The 23,891-nt window shown below is 35.4% G+C and overlaps 1 protein-coding gene across 1 annotated transcript in view; it reads left to right on the top strand.

The window, feature by feature from the left end:
• mbo (Nuclear pore complex protein Nup88) overlaps positions 1-23,238 on the top strand; it is a 285,671-nt gene extending 262,433 nt beyond the window's left edge. Inside the window, exons 3-13 of the mRNA XM_085950329.1 lie at positions 4,547-4,663; positions 5,953-6,171; positions 9,381-9,555; positions 10,701-10,835; positions 14,462-14,567; positions 14,920-15,203; positions 16,551-16,664; positions 17,980-18,206; positions 19,619-19,778; positions 21,689-21,777; positions 22,993-23,238. Of these exons, the coding sequence (XP_085806455.1) occupies positions 4,547-4,663; positions 5,953-6,171; positions 9,381-9,555; positions 10,701-10,835; positions 14,462-14,567; positions 14,920-15,203; positions 16,551-16,664; positions 17,980-18,206; positions 19,619-19,778; positions 21,689-21,777; positions 22,993-23,056 (1,690 nt within the window). The 3' untranslated portion in view covers positions 23,057-23,238. The remainder of the gene's footprint in view (positions 1-4,546; positions 4,664-5,952; positions 6,172-9,380; positions 9,556-10,700; positions 10,836-14,461; positions 14,568-14,919; positions 15,204-16,550; positions 16,665-17,979; positions 18,207-19,618; positions 19,779-21,688; positions 21,778-22,992) is intronic.
• Positions 23,239-23,891: the final 653 nt, after the last annotated feature.

The raw sequence follows: 23,891 nt of genomic DNA, 5'->3' as shown, positions 1-23,891 counted from the left end.
CCTCAAACATGCATGTACATATACTTCTAATTATTTAAATCCACATACAACACTCACATTTTATACTTTATTGATGACTATTTTTATAGACCGTGTGTCATTGTAATTAATTTTATTAATTGAGAAAACGGGACACCCCACGCTGGCTGATGTCATTTTTTGCTTCGGCCGGGGAGATCGAGCGTCATTAAGACGAGATTCGTATGCTGGGCGCATTTTTTTGCATTTCACATGTGCTAACCACCCCTAGTCTCCCCATATCACTCTAGTATTGGATAGTACAATATCCATATTTCCTTCTAATAATTTTTCATTTCAAAAATCTGATATAATGACGTATCTTAGAGGCGATGCTTTTGTTCATAAACATTTTTATTAATAATATTAAGGAATTTAAATATTATATTGTGTGGATGTAGAATGTCCGGGACTCTCATTTGTCGCATATAACGCTTGCTTTCTATCGGAACTGTTTTACGGTACTGAATCGTGGCACCTTTCGATGACTGCTCATTCACTTCATTGCGACCCCTTACGTTCCAGTATTTTAACATAGGCCAAGCACGAGGTTGTGCCACTTTTAGTCCATCGCTACAACTCACGAATATTTTCGGTCGTTTTCTTTATCCTGAATGGTTTTCTGGTTACGTGTCGGTTTTTGAAGCGATGCATCTTGGGTTCTTATTCTGAGTCTACAATATTCACATACCTATTGCTTTTATAGTGTTAATTGTCAATTCATGGTGGAACTGCATTTTATTATTATATGTTGATAATGTTCCCTTGAAGAGGACGAAACCGGTACAAAAAAATAATTAAAAAGTGGAATAAGTACTAAAAAATTTTTTGTACTTATTCTTTGTCTTGTCTTAATTTTTGTACTTATTTATTTCCTTTTATTTTTTTTATTATTTTTTAATTATTTTATTTTTATTTCCTATTATGTCCTTTTTGTACTTATTCTTTGTTTTGTCTTCATTTTTGTACTTATTCTGACTTTTTTATTTAATTACAAATAATTAATCAAATAAAAAAGTCACATATTGTTTTACAACGTGTTTGGGCCAATTATGTCGACCCTAATACAATATAAATGTCCTACCCACATAACATCATTACCCTTGCCAGAACTATTAAGTAATTCTGAAACCGCGTGCTTGTAAATACCCATAACATATAAAAACATCATTTACGTCATCATTTACAAGACGTCATTTACGTGCACTGGTTTTGACGTCAATAGCTGCGCACAGGGTTACTCAATAAACGGTAACGCGCGAGAGTAGTAGTGCGAGTGAACCAGGCCACGGAGCCAACCTTATCATTACTAAAGGTCAGTGCCTGGCATCCTTGATATAACCCCCCCCCCCCTCAGCATCCGAATCATTCCGTTATATTACAGTCTACTGAAAAGCGTCACCACAACGTTTGTTTGGATACAGACACCCATAGCATTGATTTTTTTAATAAGTTGAGCAAGTGGCTAACATCTATTTCTCGTAAAAAAAAAAGATCTGATGTGAAACCTTTTCATGAGACTGTCAAAACGACATAGGATTGTTGGACCTTTAAAAAATCTGCCTCAATAGTTCTTCATTTTGAACCCTATCCATCCAGGAAATCTTTATTATAATTTTGTATCAAAATAATAACTGGAATTGTATGTGATAATGGATATTGAAACGGATTTCACACTTGTTCTACACTGTACTGTTCTTTCTCGAATTTTATTTTATGTTTTCAAAAAAAAAATTATTATTCAAACTTTAATACATATGGAATAAAACTCAGTGTATATATTTAATGATATATTAAAATAAACTATGGGTTAATAAATTTAATTTTATAATAATATTTTCACATATATCAACTTTTTATTTTATTATATATCTACTTGTTATAGGTATATTAATACTTACTTAACCCTCTCGGCCGAATTACTTCCTTCGGTCCGAATCACGTCTCATGCCTCTTGCGACGTGACACATTAAACGCGTAGATCACTTTTGTAGCATCGCTGTAGAATTAGAGATGTTATGAATCCATACTATGGCACAAGCACACAGAATATTACACTCTCGGGCGGCATTCGGAACACTCATTGCCTTAGTGTTTGTAACGCCGTCGTATCGGTGTATCCTTGATTACCCCCCCCCCCCCCAGAAACGGTAAAAATACAAATTATTTAAGTAAAAGGAATATTACTTCGTCAGGACTTCATGACTGAGAATCATGTCCAGATGATTTGCCTATCGAACAGCCTATGAACGGCTTGACCCCACTCCTCTCGGCATTCTATGACACACAAGACCTGTGGCCACCGGAAGACCCGTGACACTCATAATTTGGTGCAACTATCGTGGTCATCCAATATGTGCTTTAATTTTCCGATATGACATGTCTAAAATACAAGACAGCGTGGACGACACAAACGGACACTAACGATCTTAATCATTATGACCGTTAAGGCACGCACATTAATTGATAACCACATTTGGCTGTGCGACAGCTCACAATAAATCGTCGGTATATCCTTAGTTATACCTACCTGCAGGCCAGGTGTTTCTTGCTAGATTTAAAGTGCGGAGTGTCTGCGTATGGGGAATGTACCTGGATAAGTGTGTTGTTCCACGATTGAAGCGGCGAAAAAAGAATTTCGTAAACGCACTCCCTCCCGTCGCGTCGCCTTAGAAATCAATTAAAATATAGTTTGCTTTTTTTTTTTAAACAGAACCCCCCCGCCCCAGATAATTTTTCTGTGTGCGCACTTATATTATAATATGCTTCGTTCAAAATACTAACGTGAGAAACCTTCTTACAGTGGGTATTGATAACACTAAATAACTAGAATAATAAGTATCTCCATTTTTAACCTGTTAGCTGCCAAGTTACCTTATACACGCCATGTCAAAAAGCATTCTGAATACACTAACCCCACCATATGAAAACAAAAATTATTGCTGTTTTCTCTTGGGACTATTTGAATTTTTGCTCAACGTATGTTAAATAAAATTTAAAAAAAATTGCAGTTATTTTTGAAATGCATTGTCAAACTTTTATAGAGTGTAATTAACTGCCATCATAGTTAAAAAACATATTATTATTTCACAAATTTTATCTGACACTTCTATTCCCAATTCAAAATCTCCTTTGCATTTGTTTCTTCAAATTTAATACATTGGACGCTAAAGACGCCCTGAAACGATTAATGTGGCCATTCGATATAATTAGCATGTTATTTAAATGTGGTAATTAAAAAGTAATTATCTAGTCAGCAGTCAATGGTTAATGCTATTTTATTTTACACCTTAATTGCACTTTTATTAAGGCTATACTTCAGCTGGGGCACGGTCTAAAACGATTGTGACTACACGACGAGAAGATTGTGGAAACGACGCCTGCAGAACAAAACATAATTTGTCATAAAAATTCAACATTCGTCCATTTAATGTTCTGTTTATTGTTCTATTAGTAACAATAATAATATATTCATTGACATCTTTTCTTTTTCAAGTAAATGGGTAACGTTTTTTAGTCATCTTTACACGATTTAAGAATTAATACCCCCGTCGCCATCACGAAACAAATTGACGTGTTCACAAAATTTCGTCGCACCTATAGTTGAAAATTATTTGCCGTTTCACTGAAGTATGCTCTTAATTAATTATACTTATCATACTATAATCAACTGTGACACATTGACATCGTTTCACACATTTATGGATGACCCCTAATTACCCTGATTGTAATGTTGCCACTGGTAATGCCAATTGGGAGGGCGATAACTATGTTCAACCAAATTGCTTCAAGTGTTGATATATTCCACTTTTGTGAGGTGAGTTTAGGTGGATGCTATTTTATAAATTCTTAAAATAGGTTCTCCTTAGCAAACTAGGTGTCTGTCTTTGAACTTTTATAGATGTATAATTGTATTTTCACCGCTTTTGTATGTTTGTATTATGTTCTCTTTTTATCACTTTTATTACTTTTTTTCTCCTTTATAATAGTGTTTCATGTCATGTTGTGAACGTCTTAAACTTATAATTTGTAATGTCCACAATATGTTAAAAAAAAATTGAATTAAATTGAATGTAGGTGAGATTGTTATTCAACTTCATACAAATGCATTTTACGTCTAAGTGTATGGCAATATTTATGCGTACACAATATGCAGTCGTGTTCGCACAATACGACAGACATGCTGTAAAGATATGAACAAGGATTCGCAAAAATGACCTTTACTCTAATATAAAGTAAAGAGTAATTTTACCATCTCATTCATCTGTGTTTATCTATATACGAAAAAATTAATTTAGAGGTTGCTTCTGCTGGCCGGTGCTATGCATCTGACTTAAATAGCGCCTAACGCTCGTTACGCCATGGTATACCCCCACATAGCTGATGTGGAGATGTATCAGACGTTGGAGGAAAAGCAAGTATCTAAGTACCGCTATATGACCGATGAATCGTAGTCATAGATTTCAAATTCGTCACCATTCCAACACGACCAAACGTATGTTAATTCAATACTTCTTTATTATTTCAGGACTCAAATCTTGGACGAGCGATTCTTTATGACATGGGAGATCTACCAGGTCATCTGGCATCCGGCATCTCCAACGGACTCTCATCTTCTAATCCTGGCTTCGGACAACACTATCAGGTATTAAAATTCTGTTCATTACCCAATCATAACCCATGAATTTGTCTTTTTATAAGTTAAACTTGGTGCTTGGCAGGGACCAATCATGTCTTGACTTGACTATTGTATTTAATCATATTGCGATAGTAAGACAAAATAGTTTGTTCTAAAAGAGAAAGACGCTAGATATAAAATAATATCACAAAAACAAAATCACAGAACTATTCATAGAAGTCAAAATAGAACCAGCAAGGAATGAGTCCATGCAACAGCCTTCGGTTTTGCCTGGTGTATAGCTGAAACTCCTACGAGGAAGGCATACATGTTGCATGACTACACTTTTTTCGACTCATACGAGGTATAAATGAGAACTCTGCCATTCCGAGCAGTATGACCTGTGTGTCTCTGATAACCATCTCAGAAATAGAGAGCATGAGTTGTTTATTCTCCCAAGGTGCAGAACCAACCTGCCACTTGTAATGCCAATTGGGAGGGCGATAACTATGTTCAACCAAATTGCTTCGGGTGTTGATATATTCCACTTGCGTGAGGTGAGTTTAGGTGGACCCTATTTTATAAAATCTTAAAATAGTGTCTCCTTAGCAAACGCGGTGTACTTCTTTGAACTTCTATAGATGTATAATTGTATTTTCACTACTTAAGTTTATATTATGTTCTCTTTTTATATTTCATTTTTATCCCTTTTTATTACTTTTCTTTTTCTTTCTTCTTTATAATAATGTTTCATGTCATGTTGTGAACATCTTAATCTTATAATTTGTAATGTCCACAATATGTTAAAAAATAAAAAAAAATTGAAATAATTGAAATTGCAATTGATGTGCTCCGCGGTCTGAATTTGACTTTAGTGATCATGCATACCTACTTGTTTTTGTAATATGTCATAGTCTAATTTAGCATCAATTATTTTAAGTGGTCATTCACACAGTATAACTTTGTTACCTATATGGTAACAACTTCATTATTACTACGTTTTACAAAATTTGATGGGTGATTCGACACCTGTTGTCGATTTTATGATATTTGCCAGGCCACTATTTCAGGCATCTTTCAAAATTGCTCGTGTAGTGTCCCAGAATCAACGTCTTAGGCCCGTTTCAGACAGGACACCGGTGTCGCGCTCTATATAATATAGGAGGTCTTTGTATTAAATTTATGAATGCCCCAGAGCTAATATTTGCCACAGTTTCTCCTGTAGAGTTGAACATTTGGTCTCCTTGCATAATGGGTTGCAGATCCTTCCTTTGGACAATACGACATAATTAACTGTAAATTCTCTTTCATTACAGGTTATACGACTCCGCTTCAGCAGGACGGCCTCTGATCAAAGTGTGGAGCTGTGGCAGACGCACCGGTCCAAGGTCTCTTCCTCCTGCCACAGCTTTGGGAAGGTCAGCAGTAGCCATCACGATGCCCTCCGCCAATTCACCTGACAGTTCCACCATCAGAATCCTGGCCGGAGACGGCGATGTATACGCAATGGACGGTAGTCTTGAAGACAATATAGGGTAAATTTACATTAATACAGTAGGCTCTCGGTAATCCGAAACCCATATTTTTTCACCTATGCCGGATTATTGGATTTCTATAGGAAATTATAAATAATCTGTCAAGGTCGGGTACCGAACTGCCGAGCGAACGGCTCTCCACTCTTTAATCCGGCAGTTTAATGTGAAAGCTGCCGGATTATAGAGCAGGAGAGCTGGGGCCTTATGTTATAACTTGTGACATGAAGTCACCCGACGACATGACGTAATTGTGACGTAACCTCAATACACGCATCGAGGCGAGCCGCACAAGCACACGGCTCACCATAGATATTATTATGCTGAAACACCTATTTGTGTATGGGGACAATGAATAATGCCAGTATTTGAGTAGCGTTAATTTCTCTAATGCTATTATCACTCCGGTAGTACGTCACAATGATGTCATATGACGTCATGTCGACCGGGCGACTTCAACTCGCAAGTTACAACGTAAGGCCCCTGAGTTGCAAAATGCCGGACTATTGGACGTGCCGGATTGGTGAACGCCGGATTACCGAGCGCCTACTGTATTTGATTTCACCGTCTTAATTCGTGTCTGAAAATCTGTACGTATGCAGTTCGCCGTATCACACTTCACCGTGAAATGTAGTATCGGGAATATATGGTCGTATATTGAAGACCGTCCAAACTCTTTGGGTCGTATATTATTGAGATATCATTCATGTCTAAATAAAACACGGTTCTTGTTGGTTTACAGGAAGCCAAAGGCAAACAAATTTTGAAAATAGCCGATATACTGAATTATTTGTTAGGTTAGATTAGGTTTTCATTCTTGAATTGAGCCGTTGCCCGGAATAACGTTGTATCCAACAATATTCTTGTTTTGAGAAAAACGGAAAAAATTAAACCAGTTATGTTTTGTTACATTTTATATTTTAAATACAATAAACATACAATTATTTTTTTTTTTTTTACCATGTCCGATCCTAATAGGATCATATGGGCCTCCACAGAGTAGACTGAGTAGAGGTTTATATTAACAGATTTTGTTTTTTACGAGAAATGGATGTCAGCCACTTGCTCAACCTATTAGGTCCATACCCTGACTCACACACAAACTGAAAAACAATATGTGTACTTGCCAGACCCAGGATTCGAACCTGAGACCCACAGCGTGATAGTCCAACGCTTATGCACTTATACAATTATTAGGAGTTTTAAATGTAAAGTGGTGAAGAAAGACAATTAAAGTTGAATTTGATTACAAAAAAATATAGTAAATTATTAGTGGAAAAATGTTGTATATGAAAATTTCACATACAACATTATTCCGCAAAATGTATTTTATTTATTCTGGTTCACTCAATAGTGCCTTTAAAAAGGCAGCATGCTCATCTGACAGTGGCGAAGGGTGGAGGTAGGCTGTTAAGATTCGCTATAAATAGTGCACACTAAGCTATGTTAGTCATATGTATTTGTTTTTATTGAATTAAGACCACAATTTACGGATGGTGTTAGTTAGTTTTTAAAAATCAATTAAACTCTGCCTAAACGAAACCATAATAGATTTGGTCTAATTTGGGCAATACGACAAAATTGTGCACAATTTTTCACTCATAGTTATTTGTTTTCGTTGGATTAAAACTACATATTACACATATTGTTGGTTCATTTTTTTAATTCATTAAGTCCTGCGTAAATCAAACTATAATAAATAAAAAATATTATTCTATCTATAAAATGCTCAAAGTTATGTATGATTTAATTGCATAATTTTAGATATTTTATAGATAGACGTGTATTTTTTGACTATTATCTATTATGGCTTGGTTTTTCAGGGTTTAATTGATTTTTTTAAATCTAACCAACATTATCTGTAAATTGTAGTCTTATTTCAATGAAAACAAATATGTATGTCTGAAAGAGTTTAATGTGCACTATTTATGGCGGATCTTAACAGCCTACCTCCACCCTTCGCCACTGTCATCTGACATGAATTCACACATCTCAATGAGGTCTCTGAGCTTAGAATTATCTTCGTCTGCTTTCTGAACATAGCGTCCGACATTCGACTCTCAATACATGAGACGAGATGATGACTTTGTCCATTGTGATTCAGTAACCGAATGCTAATCGAATATTTGTCTTGATATTAAAATCGAGAACACATCCCGGATTCATTTTTTTTGGCACAAATGCGACCTTGCAAAATAGAACTAGGAACGATTAAAAAAATTGAAACGGTATTAGATTAAGTTACAATATATAGAGCACTATAATGCCACCATTATTATCAAACAACATTTCCAATAACAATATGGACAAATCAATTGAATACAATCGATTAACGTTCGACATATTAATAATATGTCGAACGTAATAATTTTATTCATGAGACCAACAGAACTGGCAAATGGTATACAACATTATTCCACAAAACTGTTTCAACGGGTCAATTGCAGGCTTAATAATATTTTTTTTGGATAAATACTCTTTTCCTACATCCTTCAGCCTCCTAGCTTTGATATTTTTCCAGTTTAAAACAGTAGATGTCCGTTTTCATCCTTTATTCAAGTGAATTATACCACGCTCCGTGATATTGACGGACGGCGACGCCATTTTGACAATAACATATACAACGTTCTTCCACAAACCAATAACTTTAAAATGCTGCCACAAGCCTAAATATTTTTTGTTTACCATACTACCTAACCTACCTTCAACGATGCATAAAAACATACCCAACATTATTCCATCAATAACTCAACATTGATAATTTTGTTGGATACAACATTATTCCGGGCAACGGCTCAATTCATGAATTTTGCCAAAATCAGCTATGAAAATTGAATTAATGTTCATATTGAATCTAATAAAATTGGAGACCGTTTAGCATACGATCATCTCTTTCCGATAGAAAGCGCACTTAATATAATAGATATAAGATAAAATTATACCATTAAATCATACATAATTTTATAGATAGAAGAATATTAAATTTCCTAACTATTATGGATGAACCAGAGACACCAGAAACGGAGACCAAAAATTCATTGGCTAGATGAAACTAACATTGATTGCTGTACGCTTGGGGTACTAAATTGGAAAGCGGCTACTTTGGATTCTTGGAGAATGCCAGGACTTGCCCAGGTGGTCGGAATGATGATTACCATATTAACACCAGCTTAATTAGGTCAAAAATTATATTGTATATTCTTTCTTTCTAGAAACGCCCACCCTAATCTAGTTGGACCACTGAGGATGTTTCCTCCCGCAGACGACAACTATGGTGCAGAATCCTGCTCCATCTTACTACTCGGAATAAATTTGCTTATCGTGGCCACTTGCGGAGGCACCCTCTACCACTGCTTGCTGCTATCCGAGGACCAGGAAAAGGAAAAGGTATTATTCTCTTATGGAAAGTATTTCTCCTACATTGGGTAATTTAAAGTATTGAAAATATTACCTAATGAGCTTATCGGGTTTACATTGAGCCTGATAATGCCTAAAGATGAAACTTGGGTCTGTAAAACTGATTTCTATTGATTAGTACAAAACACTTATCTATTTGCATTTATTGAACATAACTTCCATCGTGTATGGTCAGTCAAGAAGTACCAAAAACTGCTGGAATGTTCTCCCATACTAAGGATAATACTATAGTGAATTATATCACTCACAAGTGAATGATACAACTGGACACCAGGACAATTGGACGCCGCACTGTCGTAGACACGTATACAGAACGTAGACGAGGAATTTTAATCAGTTTCTATCTACTACTTAGTAGTTTTAAATCATTTTACTCTTAACATAATGTTTTTTTTATTGCGGATTGAGAATTACCATGCTTTATATAAAATAAAAAACTCTTTTTTCGTAGGAACTTAAACATATGCACGATTAAATCATTATTTACGTGTGCATATTTAAATTCTCACCAACTATTAAGACGATACATCAGTGAAACGGCAAATAATTTTCAACTATAGGCGCGATGAAATTTTGGACTTGCTGGCATTCAGAGAGAGAACGTCGAGCTGGGAACACGTCAATTTGTTTCGTGATGGCGACGGGGGTATTAATTCTTAAATCGTGTAAAGATGACTGAGAACGTTACCCATTTACTTGAAAAAGAAAACATGTCAGTGAATATATTATTATTGTTACTAATAGAACAATAAACAGAACATTAAATGGACGCATGTTGGATTTAAATGACAAATTATATTTCGTTTGGCATGCGTCATTTGCACCCGCGACCCGCAATCCGCGCATCGCCTAGCCACGATCTTTTTAGACCGTGCCTCAATATAGCCTTAAATCATAATATAATAATTTAAATATAAATGATAATATTAAATATTTTTTTTAAAAGTTCCTATAAATACCTAACGTCTATTTAATTTCGAATTCTGTGGCGTCCAGTTGTCCCGGCGCCAAATCGTCCTAGACCCACTCACACTCGGTAGCAGGTGACCCTCGAAAAGGATTAAATCTTTGTTAAAAATAATACCATTCACCAACCCGAGCATTTCTGTTTTCAGCTGAATTCCTCGAATCCAATCACCAATTCACTGCTGAGCCAGTCACTATATGTGATAGAAGCAATCGAACTCGATCTTGGCCTCAACATGAGTGATACGGACCCAGGATATACTTGCCCAATTTACTTGACTGCGGTAATACACCTTCAAATTACTTGAAACTTTCACACTCTTTGGATTTTGTTCATTCCTTCTTCTTTCCTTCACATTTCCGGCTCATTAGAGAGACAATTCTCAGGACATTATGTGGTAATGTGAACTGTTAAGTGTATGAATGCGAATGATGGAATTATAAATGTGTGTCAACAAATATATTTGAATTAGCTGACAGTGAGTGTTGCTCCGATGCGAATAAATGCTACTTTGGTCTGTTAAGACATTTTAAGTCCCGCTTACTATCTCGCTGAACTAAAAGCACTCTTTACAAGACACTTGTAAAGCCAGTGCTCACCTACGCATCGGAAACCTGGACATTAACTCTGCGAAATGAACGAGCCCTGAACATCTTTGAAAGAAAAATTCTCCGCCGTATATATGGACCGATCAGGGATGGCACCAATTGGAGGAGAAGATATAATGCTGAGCTCTACGGGCTGTACGAAGATTGCAGCGCAGTTCAATCAATTAGGATTGGGAGACTGCGATGGCTAGGTCATATGCACCGTATGAATGACAATGAACCGGCAAAGAGAGTGATGTCCAGCAACCCAATAGGACGTAGAAGACGAGGGAGGCCAAAGATTCGCTGGTTAGATGGAGCTGCCAGTGACTGCCATATTCTGGGGGTACCAAATTGGAAAGCGGCCACACTGGATAGGGACAGGTGGAGGGAGCTGTTGGAGGAGGCCAGGACCCACACCGGGTTGTCGCGCCCCTGATGATGATGATGATGATGAGTGTTGCTCCTAAGTAAACAGGTTATATACAATATGTTTGCGTCCATGCGCTCATCAGTAGACTTTACCACATTAATACTTGAGAATGACTTCTGCAATTTTTCTCAAAACGTTGAGGAAAGAAGAAGGTGTAATGACAGTGACCATCGACAAGGGTGAAGGTAGGCTATGTAAATCCAACACAAATAATTCACACTACACTTTGTCAATCAAACGTATTTGTTTTCATTGAACTAAGAATACAAAACTGCAGATGGTATTGGTTAGTTTTTTAAATTCAATTAAACCCTGCTTGAAGCAAACCATATAGATATTTTTTTTATTTATTATGGTTTGGTTTAGGCAGGGCTTTATAAAATACTAAAAACCATCTTCAATTTTTTTTTACTTCCCCGGCCATGTCCAATCCTAATAAGATCGTAATGACTACGAGAAATGGATGTCAGCCACTTGCTCAACCTAATGGGTCCATACTCTGCCTCATATACAAATTGAAAAACAATATGTGTACTTTGCCAGACCCAGGATTCGAACCTGGGACCCACGACGCTATAGGCCGACACTTAAGCCGCGCGACCATCGTGGGTTTTACTCTTAGTAACTATTACTGACAAAGTGTACATTATTTTTGTCGCATTTCCACAGCCTACCTCTACTATTATGATTTGGTTTAGACAGGGTTCAATTGAATTTTAAAAACTAACCGATATAATCTGTAATTACCAAGTTTTTATTAGCTCTTATTCTTGTTTGTCCGGTACAGATTTTTTCTTGTGCAGTACACTTTTTTTTGTTTATCCAAGATTTTTAACTAACTTCCCGACTAGCTAGATATTTGAAACTTTTAGAATATGTCAGAACACGGCGACAATGCTTTCTTTTAATACTTTTGGCCATCTTTAAGGAGAATTAAATTCATTTTCAGTTAATTCTGTTTTGTATGTTTCGGAAAAAATTCGTTATAAGTAATATTTACTACTCACTATTATTGGTTGCTAAGTGGGTCCTAGCAACTAAATTATTAATATATACGTTACTATGGAAATCAATATGAAATGTCAAAATGACATTTCAGTATTCTATAAAATTTATTCAGTATTTCTGTCAAGTACAAAAAAAGTATTAAAGATAAATTTAAAAACGTGGTATATAAAAATTTTTATCTTGTAATTATTTATAGTCTTAGTTCAATGAAAACAAATAAGTATGACTGAAAAAGTTTAGTGTGCACTGTTAATGTCGAATCTCCACAGCCTACCTCCACCCTTCGCCACTGACGGTGACAATGCTAAAACTAAATATGTTCATTGTCTCCATAAAATTATTATTTACATGTAAAAAATTATCAATGCATTATTATACTATACTTAATTCGTAAGCTACAATCAATTATATATTTTTTTCCTTATCAGTTCACAAGTACAGAACACTGAGGAAAAAAATTACAAGTATTGTATAAACAAAAAAAATGCTCATTAGATCAACCCAAAAATCTTTAGCTCTCAGTGGCGAAGGCTCCATAGTAGGCGATTATTTAAAGCCTACCTTCTAATAAAAATAGATCTTCAAGTAACTAATTTAATTTAAAAAATAAATTAATATACAGAAAAATCCATCCGATTCAGAGTCATCTATCGTCAAAATTTAGAAGTTTTATTTTATTTAATAAGGTTTATAACCATATACCCATACTAGCGTAGCCTGGATTCAACTATATTATGAATTAATTTGACCCCTTTTCCAGATCTGTTTTGTATGACTTCAGTCTCATGGCGCCAACCACTGTCTGGCTTTTTATTCCAAAATCATAAGTTGTTTAGTTTGCGCTTAGATCGCTAGGGTATCTACATTTATTCAAAATAATTAATAATAAGATAATTTAAAAAATAATTTCTATGGGATTCAATCACATATAAATATTGATTGTTAAAAATATAAAATAATTCATCTTGCGATTTTTATTTATCAGTTATTTATACCCTGTGTTTTAAATATAGAAGTATTTTAAAATGTCTAGTTTTACAGGTTAAATTATAAATTGTTATGGAACATATTATACACAACAATGGATATTTTCAAAGATGATAGGTAATATATTTTGAGCGTAGGTATGTTACGTTTATAAATGTTTAGGAAAATACATAATTCAAACTAATTGCTTATTTATAAACTAATTATATCAAACTAATTGAGCTTTTGAAATTTCATCGATTTACTGTACCTATTCATCAGTAGTAATATTGGGTTATCTTCTTATTTCCCGTAAATATATCTGACAAGTGTGGTTACTCTACAGCCTACCTCTTTCTAAAAGTCACCCTTCGCCACTGTTAGCTCTGAATCCAAATGGCAATAATTGGTTAAATAACATGTGAATATGACTCACCATGGGATTCAAAATGCTGCTCCAAATAATTACAGACAAGCATTCAGTCTCCTGTTCGACTTCAGACGTAATAATTAGTTGATAACCATTAATCCATTGGTTTACTCCAAGTCACATACAGTGGCGGCCGGTGGTCTTCAGAATAGCATTTTCTGGTAGTGCGCAATGGTTTACCTTCTATAAAGAGAAGATCTTCTTTTTCTTCTTCTTTCACCCTGTAACGACCCAGCATTGGGGCATAGGGTAAGCACAAGTTCGCGCCACTTCCTTCGGTCCATCGCCAACTCTTGCGCCTGCCGCCATGTCAGATGTCTTAAAAAATGCAGGCAGTGCGTAGCAATAAAACAATCATTAGAACACTCAGACTTTGATCAAATCAAACCTAGAGATTGCCGTACATATTTGACTATGAGGGCTGATGTAGCATATTTGATGAAGATATGCAATCATTGTAGAAAGCAATTTGTTTCATCTTCCAGGACGAAGGAGTGAAGAATCGTTACTTCTGCCATCATGAAGCCGGAGTCCATATCATCACAGTTCCTTTCATCAATCAGCTAGACACATACTTCAACGGCAGTGATGGTGAATAATATTTCTACATATTTAAATATTTTTGTCGGAAATGTATTTATGTCTCTCCTGCTATGTTTTTTTTATTATTTTTCTACTATAGATGTTTTCTTGTCAAACCTACAGCAAGAATTCGTTTTTACCACTTGAAACGTAAATTGATTTTATTTTTGCAATAAAATTCGCGGCGTGCAAGGTACCGCCATACATACACCTACCGACAGTAAAAAGGTTAACATTAACAGAAATAAAAATTCTCCATCATTTATTATCTATAAACAAATAAAATTATAGGCGATGTCAATTACCCGTAGATTACATCTTAGATAGTCTTTGGTGTCATTGTTTTAATATCTCATTATAGACGACATAGACAGTCTTCTACCGACGATGGACCAGCAGAGCACCGCGGAGTACATCATTTGCACCAAAACCTCCAAGACCACAACCGCTAACCCTCCCCTTGGCTTGGGCATCACCTACTCGCCTCACGCTCTCATCGCCCTTCTGGCTGACGGGAGAGTGGTAACCAAGATGTTGGACGGAGACCAGCTTGGGGAGATGCTGCTGAATGATGCCGTAGACTTGAATAGAGACAGCTTCAGACTGCATCCCAACAGGAGTGATGCCAATATTACTTTGAAAGAGGTAATTACTGGATACGCTAATCACATAATTTTGAGAACAGTCTCTATTCTTATAAAAATGTCTGGTTGGGCCATTTATAGTCCCATTCCACTCCTTATCTCTTCACCCACCTCCTAATCCCCAGTGTTATTGTTACAAGACATTCAATAGGCAATTAGGGGTCATGAGAGACGGTGTTACAAAGAACATTGAGTTGCATCTCGACAGCGGGCGTGTGTGGGCTTCTAATAGCTTTCCGTCGCTTAAGTGATTGACTCAATAGATACAGACTCATTCATAATCTATCATCATCATTCATACACCCTCACATATAATCAACAATACCGCGCGAGCGAAAGTTGAAACCAGACCACGGAGCCATCATACATCATCACAAAGGTCAGTGTCTGGCATTCTGTTCCATCGCCCCCACCCCTAGATCTGACCTCTTCATCTTCCCTTAAAATAATTACAGTCTACTTAAAAAGCTCAACCAATTTCTAAAATTGGAAAGATAGAAAAATTTTCATTCACTTTTCTGGTATTCATGGGGTTACTGCCAAAAGTTGGTAAGTCTTGAAATCATGTTATGGAACAATTGCAATTTGCAGTTCTACACGCCCTTTATAATCAGGTATAATGCTATTTTCTTTGTGCTTTATGTGCATGTTCTATATATCGGATCACTCTGAAATTTTGACACAATCCGTTGTTCACTATAAATAACTAAATTATCGACACCAACTTTTGTCAGCAACCCGTAATTAATAACACTCGTCTATCAATAATTATATAATGATGAGTATAATTATCTCGAATTATACTCATCTATCTATAAATTAACTAAAATTATGCAATTTGTAGAGGTTTTATATTTTAACTTTTAACAAATGTCAAGTTGTTGTCTATGGTCGATCAATAATAAAATGAGTCAAAAATTCAATTGCAATGTGGACCTCCAACAATACAGTCATAATGCGAGCAACTCCGCATAAAGTTTCGATATCATATTCAAAATCATAATGTAACCTTCAGTAACAAAGTATAAAAACAATTTGACAGTCTCATTTTAGTGCCATGTTAATCGTAAATGTTTTAAGACAATATAAAACAATCCATATCAAAACTGTCAAAACTCATTTAATCGTGCCATTATATTATCACACACACAAAGCAAATACGTATGACTAACAAAGTTTATGGGCTATGTATGGCAGATCTTAACAGCCTACTTCCACCCTTCGCTACTGCCGTATTTATACAGTAACACTTTTATCACGCACTCTTTAAATTGCCGGTATTTGATCCTAAGAGAACACAGAAGCAACCTCCTTGTTATTTAATGCGTTTATTTATTATGTTTTATAGATACAGAAGGTGCCGTTCGATTCACAAATTCGCCAAATTCTCAAACGTGATATATCACAGCCGATTTTAAAGATGTCCACCAAGACTGAACCGACTGTACATGAATGTTTCGAGGTTTGTATCAAGACTATTACAGTAGAACCTCGATTATCCGTAGAAGGTAGTTCAGATAATCAAAAAATAATATAAACAATTATTTTAAGAATATTTGATTCTATATTATAGAAATAACATTATTTGGAAACCTCAAGACAATAAACCTTTTTAATAGTGATTTTTGATCACCTTTTTACTAAGTATTTATATATTTTAAATTATCAATCGGAACACAAAAACAATGAGGAGTGTTTAATAGGAAATAATGGTGTAGTTTAATTTTCAAGTATGAGGAAATATGAGATTAAGTTGAACATGTTATTTTCAATAGTTATGTCTGTATGGTAGAGATGGGAAAACTAGTCGATTTTGAAGACTAAGTATACTTACTACCAGTATAAAAAAATACTTAGTATAGAAACTTATTCCAAAATACTTACTAGTATTTGGAATACTATATAGAGTGTTTGGCGTGCGTATGCGACAAAAGTTTCATACTCAACTGAAACTAAAACCAACTCCATATTAGTATCTGAAATACGTATCGGCTCAGGGAACTTAAACTGAGTATCGGCTTCAATAGAATCGCTAAAAATACGCTGAGCTCCGCTTGTCGAAAAGTCCCATTTATTATAAAATTTTAAATTTATGAGTTGTTTTTCTGTTAGGTTACAATATTCTTGTTAACAAAAATGAATAACAGTGATTTTTTTTTAAATTTTAAACATGTTTTGAACGGTCATATAACAAGCCTAAGCCTGTGCGTCATCTCACCACTGTGCGGCGACAAAAAATTTATGAACTATTATTCAGTTAGTATTAGTAATAAATTAAAATATACCTATATTCAAGTGCTATTTCGTTCGCGCGCATTTAATGTCAATAGTGTTGAAAGTCTACCAACTGGCGAGTGCACAGAACAGCGACTCGCGATGATATCATCACAAGTTTTTTGGAATAAGTTTATTGGGCCACACATACTGAGTATGAGTAGTTTCATCCGAAACTTGAGTACACAAACTGGTGACAGTATTTCCAACTCACATCTAGTGTATGCTCTATAACTTTGGACTCCGGCTCTAGGATGAAAATAATGTGAAATATTCTAAAAATATCTTTTTATATATACCTACTATCTGTTTATATACTTATTTCACAAACTGGTGACAGTATTTCCAACTCACCTCTACTGTACGGTAATTTAGGCATTAAAGTTTATCACGTAAACGAAATGCGCATTCAATACTGGTATTATGTGAGGTCACTCAGCCGCTTTGTGTTTATAGTAGTTTATCATATTTATGTATTGAGGTATTATAATTGTTTCTTGCAGCTGCTCACCAGAGCGACCCACGTCTTCCACTCTGAACTATTCGTGAAACACGAAAAGGCCCGCAAGGAAGTGGAAAAGCGAGTGCTTACTCTGCGACTCCTGAAAAAGCATCAGCTCATCGACCTGGAGAAATGGGAGACAGGCCGAGCGGTCGTAGAAGAAGAGGCCCTCAGACTCAAGGACAAGTGCAAAGAAGCCTGGGAGAAACAGCAGATGCTCAATAAGAGGTGTAGTTTCACCGACATTAGTCGGAATCAATTTGTATATTTTTCAACATATTATAGAGATCAGTTAACCATACTGTGAAGATAATATCTGTATACCAGAGGTAAACTATTGTAACTCCAAAAATCGTGAAATGGAGTTATTGTAATATTGTTACTTCATTACTTATCCTGCATACGTGGTAAACAGCTGTAACTCATATTACTCTTATTATAAAAGTTAAAAATGTCATTGTAACTCCATAACTACAGTAAAACCTCGTTAATACGAATTCCATGGGACCGAAAATCGAAAAAAAATTCAAAATATTTAATGTATGGGGGAAATGTGGTTTGTGATCATAGATGTGCCTACGAAATTTCCGATTCCGTGTGTGTTAATGGGTCATAAAGTGTCAGGGTTCTTTATATTACCTTCCTAAAATAACTAATTTATGATGATTTAAGAAAAATCTGTCACAATTTTCAATGACTGGCTCATGAAATAGTGTACTTTATTACGTTTTATTGAATATTTTTGTATGCCAGGACTCTGAAATCATTTCGAATTAATGCGATACATCAGTGAAACGGCAAATAATTTTCAGCTATAGGCACAACGAAATTTTGGACTCGCTGCCATTTGGAGAGAGAACGTCGAGCTGGGAACACGTCAATTTGTTTCGTGATGGCGACAGGGGTATTAATTCTTAAATCATGTAAAGATGACTAAAAACGTTAATAAACAGAACATTAAATGGACGCATTTTGGATTTATATGACAAATTATATGTCGTTTGGCATGCGTCATTTGCACCCGCGCCCCCAATCCGCGCATCGCCTAGTCATGATCTTTTTAGACCGTGCCTCAACTGAGGTGTAAGCCTTAAAGGTATTGTTTTATATGCAAATAATATTCAAGGGACTTTTTTTTGTGAAAATTTCAAATTACGGCGAATTTCGAATTATACGTGTTCTTATTAACGAGATTTTACTGTAGTTTAAATTGTCACAATTGGGTAAGAAGTTCGTAGCTTAATTGGTTAAAGTATAGTGGCACGATACCAGTGTATATACTGGTTCAAATCCCGTCGTATTTTTTTCAAATATGATTTTTTCTAGTAGATATATTCTGAGGTGTTTTCAAGTTATGTATGTTTTAACGTTTGCTTAAATAACACGGATAATCGAGGTTCTACTGTATGAAAAATTTATCTGGGAGGTAAAAATCGCCAATAATTTATACCTCGGCCTAGAAGAGAAAAATCTAAAATTTTATGTTTTTATTGTAAATTTTATGTTTATAATGGTTTTCTAAAAAATTGTTCCGACTAAAGACTTTTTATTTTCAATATAAAAATAATTTTTATACTCGATTATGTCTAAAGTTTTTGGTGGTCGGTGAGTTTTACATCTGGTACGACGATATATTTCAGGTGTGAAAAAATGCTGAGAGCCCTCAGGCAGAAGCAGTCGGTGCCGTCCATTGCTGAAAGAGAAATGTCATATGAACTCCGTCAATACCAAACCAGGTCTAACCAGTTTAAGACAGAAATGGAAAAGATAAAGAAGAAGCAAACGTATCAACAGCACCAAGTAAGTCTTTACGATGTGCTACATTCTCTCTACATGACCCTCTACCTATATCACATTATGAATGAATTTTAAGTGTGGTGCTGAGGATTCAACAAGTATAAATGACAATGTTTTTACATCACATTTATACATGAAACGGGATTCAAATACGTAACTGTTTTATTCCATTTTATTCCCAACATTATCATACCGAGGGTATACTGACAGAAAGCATTAACTCATTTAAACAAGTTCTGAGATAATCGCAAAAAGGACTTAAATTTTTTTTTCTAAGCGTTCTCCCATGTAGATTTTTTTATGATTTAAAAACATTTTTTCTACATTATAAAAACTTACCTTTATGGCAAACACAATATACGACATGTGACAAGTCCTGTATTTTGTATACGCAGAACGCATTAGATCATTATCATGCTTTCTATCAGAATAAAAAAATAACAATATGATTTAATAATGTTTCTATTTTCTCACCATTATACCCTATGCCTTTGTGCGTTTTACCAGGACGTAGAGCGTAAAATTGTATACATTTTGGCATTTAAAACAGAAAAACAGCAAAAACTGAAATAATGCATTCTATCAGTATACCCTCGATACTTTCATGTATAATTCGGAGACCTGTTGCATGAATAAAAGAGTATTTGGCTCATTTGAGCGGAGCATGCTGCGTGGTATCTTCGGACCCATCAATGACACCGTTGTGTCAGGGACGAAGATACAATTACGAGCCGTACTTTTTGTACGGGGGCCCGCACGTAGTACAGTTCATCAAATTGGGTCACCTTAGATGGCTGGGCCATAATTATACATAGGTAGATCGCGGTCAAGGGGGGTCGCCAACTATTTCACTATAATATTAATAAAACAGCAATGGGCGCTGGCCTTCCATCCGGGAGCTCTGGGTTCGATCCGGTGAGGACACAAAATATTTATGTGATTTTCTCAAAGCCTGGGTGTTTGTGATTGTTCAAAATTACTATGTAATAACCACCTTGTACGAAAAAGCAAGGACATGGCTATTAATAATTTATAAAAAAAAAATAACAGCAATAAATAATATATTATCTACAAACAAGAACAATCATTAAATTTACCGATAGATAAAAATTATTCTAAAAGTGCAATAAAATGCAACGTTTGTCATGTAAACTTTGAAAATGTGATGGTTCATAATCCATATGCAATTTTTTACTTTGTGTTTATTTTTATTACTTTGTAATTAAAATACCTTCTCATGCAAATGTAGTGGGCATCGCACGTTACATACTAAGTTTCAATGAAAGGCAGTTGCGAAGACTACATACTTGATGATTATTTAAAGCCTACCTTCGTAAGAAAAATAATTTTTAATTTCATATTGACATATTCAAATAATCACTTATATTCTATAATAATAATTAAATTTGCCAACGACATCTGTCATATAATGAATGTATTATAAATATATACAGAATACAGAACCATCTGCCAAAGGTTTAAAAGAAATATGCGACAGCGTATACGTATCGGATTATTCACTGAGGAATGCGGATGTTTTTTTGTATGGACTTTATGTCACGTGACCTCAGCATGTATATTATAATGTATGCAATACGGTAGGCTCCGATGGCTAAGCTTAAAACATTTGCGTGTAATATTATTGTCTATGACTGTCCAAAATAATTAATAATTAGATAATTTTCATCGAATTAGTGTATAGCAGCTATTCATCAGTAGTATTATCTTATTATTTCCTGTAAGCATACTGGGCAAGTGTGCTCTTCTTCTCTCATCTCCAGACCCTACCTACCTCTTTCCTAAGGTCACCCTTCGCCACTAATGAAAGGGCGTCCAGACTCAGATATATTCGGTTAGGAAACCTGGTAATCTCCTCAACGACTGCGATATATCCTTTCTTTCTTCTTTTACAGATGCACAACTGGGATGCCAATACATTAAAGAAGGAAGTCCTCTTAGGCAAGAACCACAGTGAAATTATTAAAAATACCCTACAACAGCAGTGAGTATTCAATTTTATTTTCCTCTTTTTCTTCATCATAAGTTATATGGCTTATGGAAAAGTGGGTTCAGCCAAGTTTTTCGTGAAACTGTACTTCATATCAACAAAAAAAGATGCCATTTAGGCTCTCGTTGGTCTGCAGCAAGCAACGGGTAGAATGGGAAATAGACTAAAAGTAAATAGTACGCAAAAATCTGATTATATAAAAACAGCAGACTTGAAAAATGCAAACGAAGCTTGATTCTTTTTTCAAAACAGGATTACCGAAAACAAGTGCGTCGACATCAAACATTAACGTGACTCCACAACGCCGATATGTCTGGATATATATATCATCTGAAGACGAATAAACAAAATTTCAAAAAAGGACTTTCGGCTTCAACGGACACCTCCTTACCCGCATTTGTCCGTTATATCAAGGTTCTGTACTTACAAAACCGACAACGTACGATGAAATTGTCACCATTATAGCGCCTGTACACGTGCATGGATTTACTGCCAGCAAGTGTGTATTTTAAACTATCGTGACAATAACTGTTTACGCGTATAAGTGCTGACTGTCTCTCCAATCTCAGTCTTCAAGAGTAAGCGAGACGCGATGTTGTCATTTTATGGTACTATTTGGCAGGTCGGAAAAATCGGTTATGATGGCCACGCGGTTTAAGCGTTGGCCTATAGCATCATGGGTCCTAGGTTCGAATCCTGGCTCTGGCAAGTTCACATTTTGTTTTTCAATTTGTGTATGAGTCAGAGTACGGACCTAATAGGTTGAGCAAGTGGCTGACATCCATTTCTCGTAAAAAAAAAAACTAAAATCTGTTAATACAAATCTACACTCTTTGGAGACCCATAAGATATTATTAGATCGGACATGGTCAAAGAAGAAAAAAAATTGGTTAACCTCAAAATAACTCTCTCCGCAGTGCACTTCGTTTTCTTGTTGCCAGCAGGTTCACTACTATTTTTCTACTGCGCAGACACAGATCGAAAAAACCCAATTGTCACATGAAAATTCAGAAGCTTCCGAACTTTTTTGATTCATGCATGCAATCTTGCATAACTTGTTTACATGTACATTTTCTTGTTATGGCCGCGATAATACGTACTGCCAGCAGTAAATCCATGCACGTGTAAACAGGGTATTACTTTCGCCGTCGTTCATTGATTCTCATTTAGACTTCTTACATTCAAGCTTATTTTTATTTTTTGTTTCAGGAATGAACAAATCAAAGAAATCATTGAACAAATCAACAATATGAAGGTGGAACTCAACTTGTGATGATTTTATAATCTGAAACACCTAAATTTTTTTACATACTTCAATAAATTTCTAATGTTTTATTTTTTTCATGTTGAACAATTTATTATTTGTTTAAAAAATATTCCAAATCCTTTGTAACTACGTTTCTGATATATTTTTTGTGTATACTTGTCGAATAAATAAATTAAATTTTTTCTTAATCTACTTTATCATTCATTTACTTACAAACGGCCCTCGACTTTTGTACATTCTACTTTTGTACAATTCGCTATTTAGTATATTTCTTAACCTTTTCTATGCCTCACGATATTACTATGGCAGTATTTGACAGACTGCACATTTTTAACTACTACAATCGCTGTAATACCGATAATTTGTGGCTTTGTTATTCATAATTATTCAAACAGATGTCACTGTGTGTATAATTTTTTAGATTATGCAAATCAATCTGGCTAATAATTTGAGTTTATAGTCGGACGAGATAACTCATAAAATTTGTATGTACGGCCTGTCTAACACAGCCTCATAGAGCGAAATAACTCGCTGAAGGTATACAACCGGTTAAAATTTAGATTTTTGTTGATAATGCAAAAATTTACTCTTTATCTCTTGACTAATTTATAAAGAAAACACCTGATTGCTAATCTTCTTCTTCTTCGACCATATACGCCCCTTAGTTGGAACATATGGACATCACAAGGCGCCTTCTAGAATCCTTGTCGCTCGCCAGTCTTCTTGCATCGTTCCAGGTCAAACCAGCATCCCGTAGCTCTTTAGCGGCCTTCCAGGACGACGGAATCCGGTTGGCTTGAAGAACAGACAAGCCAGGTTGAAATTCTCTTCCGGCATCCGC

This window comes from Rhyacophila brunnea, unplaced genomic scaffold (genome assembly GCF_057557595.1).
Source record: "Rhyacophila brunnea isolate RB1 unplaced genomic scaffold, BYU_Rbru_1.0 scaffold_23, whole genome shotgun sequence".
Lineage (NCBI taxonomy): Eukaryota > Metazoa > Arthropoda > Insecta > Trichoptera > Rhyacophilidae > Rhyacophila > Rhyacophila brunnea.
This window is presented reverse-complemented; position numbering and strand designations above follow the sequence as displayed.